Source organism: Electrona antarctica, assembly GCF_951216825.1.
Source record: "Electrona antarctica genome assembly, chromosome: 10".
Classification (NCBI taxonomy): Eukaryota; Metazoa; Chordata; class Actinopteri; order Myctophiformes; family Myctophidae; genus Electrona; species Electrona antarctica.
The window spans coordinates 6,306,417-6,310,709 of NC_136791.1; the positions used below are offsets into that span (position 1 = coordinate 6,306,417).

Genomic DNA, 4,293 nt, shown 5'->3' on the forward strand with positions numbered 1-4,293 from the left:
ATATAGTGATGAGAAGATACATCAGGGAACTCTTTGTATGAGCATATAAGGGGCACAGGCAGAAAGACAGACAAATACTGTAGACAATAGAGATCTCCATATATGGGCATAACAGTGACATGGACTGACAGAAACAGCTATCTCCATATATGGGCATATCAGCCGGGTCAGCAGTGCGACATGGGTGTGAGGGGCGCCCCAACTCTGTGGTACTCAAATGGGCATATAGTGATGAGAAGATACATCAGGGAACTCTTTATATGAGCATACAAGGGGCACAGGCAGAAAGACAGACTCCATATATGGGCATAACAGGGACACACCCACACGACTATAGTTGTTAAAAAAGCCCTTGCCTTGCGTCCATGTTTGTTTATATCAGGTTGCTATGGTTACCATGACGTCAGACTGGAATCTGATGTCATGGATGTCCATATTTGGGGGCGAGACTGACATTGAACTCTATATTTGGGCATGAGAGACCGTGACATCACTGTGACGTCACTCTGATGACCGGAGTGTCAAATAAAAGCAGCAGCCCAAGAGTGCCATTTACACTATCAATACAGCAAAGCGATACATCATACAATCCAGGAGACGCCATCAGAGCAGACAATTGTAAGACAAACTCGTAGAACTTTATATACCGTGACCTATAACTTTCCTGACAGGAGCATCAGTGCTTGTTTCCCACACCTGAACCATATATAGACCATGTCTCCTCTGTATGTTTTCTTCATTCTCTGGGGATGTCTTCTCCCCATGTCCTATGGCACGTCCAACACTCACTTCGGCATTCCACGAAAGACCGTCACCTACCAGAACGAGCTGAAGACGTTCAGAGAGGAGGGGATCTGGAACTACACCACCATGCTCATGAGAGAGGATTTGGGTCTGCTGCTTCTCGGTTCCAGAGATGCAATCTATGCCCTGAATATCGACAACATCGCCGATAAGAAAGCTGCAGTTCATTGGAGGGTTACCGAAGCAGAACAGAGGGAGTGTTCATCCAAGGGAAAAGATGCGGAGGTGGAATGCCGTAACTACATTCGGACGTTGCACACACTGGGAGGTGGCAAGGTGAATGATCCCAGGATGTATGTCTGTGGAACAAATGCTTTTAAACCCACCTGCGACTACATGACGTATTCTGATGGACAGTTGAGTCTGGAGGGAAAGCTCGAGGACGGGAGGGGGAAGTGTCCCTTTAATCCTTTCCACAGACACTCTTCCCTCATGGTTGGAACTGATCTGTATTCTGCAACAGCAGTCAACTTCTTGGCCTATCAGCACAGTTTCACAAAGTTCCGCAGCTCAGCCTCGGCTATTCAAACTGACCGGAGAAGCTCTTGGCTCAGTGACCCCGCCTTCATCCACATGGACTTTGTGCCCGAAAGCGTCGGCAGTGCCGATGGTGACGACGATAAGGTCTACATGTTCTTCACCGAGAAGGCAGAGGAATATGACGACTTCTCCAGCAAACTCGCGGTGTCGCGGGTGGCTCGTGTCTGCAAGGGGGATATAGGAGGTACGCGGACGTTGCAGAATAAATGGACTTCGTTCCAGAAGGCACGTCTGGACTGCCCCATCCCTGGGCACAGCCTCCTGCCTTCCATTGTCCAGGATGTGTTCCTGCTGAAGCGCCCAAACTGGAACGAGAGCATCTTCTATGCCGTCTTTACACCTCAGTCGAGCTCGTCAGACATGTCTGCAGTGTGTGCATACAGTGTGTCTGCCGTTGGAAACGTGTTCAGTGAGGGGAGGTTTAAATCGCGAGAAAGCTTTAATGGCGAGTTCAAGTGGGTGACGTACACGGGTAAGTTGCCTGATCCCAGACCGGGAGCTTGCATCAATGATGTTGCTCGAAAAAAGGGGATTGAGACCTCTTTGGAACTACCAGACAAAACCCTGGAGTTCATCAGAGATCGTCCCCTCATGGCTGTGACTGTTCAGCCGCTCAATGGGGGCCCGATGGTGGTGAAAAAGGGGCCTCTGTTGACTCGGATTGTAGTGGATAGTGTATTGGCACTAGATGGTGAGAGATACCCTGTCATGTTCATCGGCACTGACAACGGCTACATCCAGAAGGCTGTGAACTACGCTGGGGAGATGTTTATTATCAAAGAGATTCAGCTGTATAAGGACCCCAATCCCATCAGGACTCTGCATCTCTCTTCCAGCAAGGGCCAGCTGTACGCAGGGTCAGAGTTTGGTGCTGTTCAGATGCCAGTCAGTGACTGCAGCCGCTACCTGTCCTGTGTGGACTGTATCCTGGCCAGAGACCCCTACTGTGCCTGGGACCCCTCCTCTGACCAATGCCGCCTAGTCTCCAGCCTGGCGTCTTCCTCCGACACTGCCATTCAGAGTCTAAAGGGAGACATTTCGCAATGTCCTCGTCCAGAGCCGGAAGAGCCAGCAGTTGAAGATGTGGCCCTGGTTCCAGGGAACAACATTCTGCTGCCTTGCCAGCCGGACTCCAACCTGGCGCAGGTCCACTGGCGTCTGGCGGACCAAATACTTCACTCCGACAGCAGCAAATACAACATGTACGGCGGATTCCTCCTCGTTCGAGACGCCTCGGAAACAGACGCTGGCTTGTACACCTGTGACTCCTCAGAGCCGGTCAACAAGAGAGCATACAACAGAACCATGGCGGTGTATCGATTAACAACACCAACACCAACAACGACGACGACAGAAACAGCAGTGGGTCTTACGGTGGCCGTGGCCCTGCTCTCTCTGCTCTCTCTGTCCCTTGTTATGGTTTTAACGTGTATCTGTTTCAGGGGAACCAATAAAACCCAGCAGGAGAGCAGAGACCCCGAGAGTCAAGACGATGAGCAATGCGCATGAAGTTGTGCACATGTCATGACAGGGACATGACCTCACTGTAGTGGCAGTTATAAGCGAACTAATCGATTTAATTTATTGAAAGAATATACTGTATATATACACCGGTATAAATAGTGAAAAAATGTGGTGAAAAAATAGTTCTTATGCTGTTTTTTTTCTTCTTTTTATTATTATTATTATTATTTCATTAATTAAGTACAACAATACAGAAAAGTAGAGAGGAGAGTGCCTTCCATATTTTGGACAACAGAAAAGGCTCAGTCGCCTCTGGACTTTAAGCGGGTCTTCTTTGTGACCCTGATATTTAGCTGGCCCTCAGACCGCAGTGACCTTGGAAAATGGAAGCCATCATTCTCACGATAATGAAAATCTAAACATTTTTGTAAAAAATTATTGTTTAAAAAAAAATCACACCCGTGTGAACTGAGTGGTGCAAGGTCTTATATAGCCTGATCAGCTGTGGTCTGACGTAATGTCAGTGACCATAGTAACCATGCTCATTTTTTTGGGTCCCACGTACAGGTACACACACGTACAGGTACACACATACATAGACACAGACAAAGCTGGTTATTGGAGTGGTTTGCACCACTCAAAAATCTGCCTAATGATGATGTCACTGGAAGACGGTTTCTAAACTGCCCACAGACCTCCTATGAGACACAGACGGAGTAGAAAGAAATTGTGCCATTTTATCATGATTATTAGTGAGGACCTATTATATGAAGATAGGTTGAAAAGTGGTGAAGTGGTCCTTTAAATAATTTACAGAATGACCTATACCATCTTCTCAACAATGTCATGCAAACAAAATATCCTTTGTTCATGATCTTCATTAATTATGTCTTGCATTTTGATTTATATCTTTAATCCGTATTTACTATTCAAAGACAACTCAAACAATAGTAGTTTTTCTAATTTAACAACTATATTGTCACATTATAGTGTTAAAGCAATCCTTGACTTATTTCCATTTTTTATATTTAAAGAGAACTCTGTTGCTTTGAATGATTCTGTCACAATCTATTATTTTCCTTCATTCTCAAATCATGTTCTTAGTTCATTTACCTCTGGTATATCAATATACACTAAATAGTTCTTAGTTCATTTACCTCTGGTATATCAATATACACTAAATAGTTCTTAGTTCATTTACCTCTGGTATATCAATATACACTAAATAGTTCTTAGTTCATTTACCTCTGGTATATCAATATACACTAAATAGTTCTTAGTTCATTTACCTCTGGTATATCAATATACACTAAATAGTTCTTAGTTCATTTACCTCTGGTATATCAATATACACTAAATAGTTCTTAGTTCATTTACCTCTGGTATATCAATATACACTAAATAGTTCTTAGTTCATTTACCTCTGGTATATCAATATACACTAAATAGTTCTTAGTTCATTTACCTCTGGTATATCAATATACA

At 44.7% G+C, this 4,293-nt stretch overlaps 1 protein-coding gene across 1 annotated transcript; it reads left to right on the forward strand.

The window, feature by feature from the left end:
• Positions 1-762: 762 nt before the first annotated feature.
• On the forward strand, positions 763-2,853 carry LOC306931509 (semaphorin-4E-like; the record flags this gene model as incomplete). The annotated part of the gene is made up of 1 exon (XM_079512910.1): positions 763-2,853. The coding sequence occupies one exon, from the start codon at positions 763-765 to the stop codon at positions 2,851-2,853; it is 2,091 nt and encodes a 696-aa protein (XP_079369036.1).
• Positions 2,854-4,293: the final 1,440 nt, after the last annotated feature.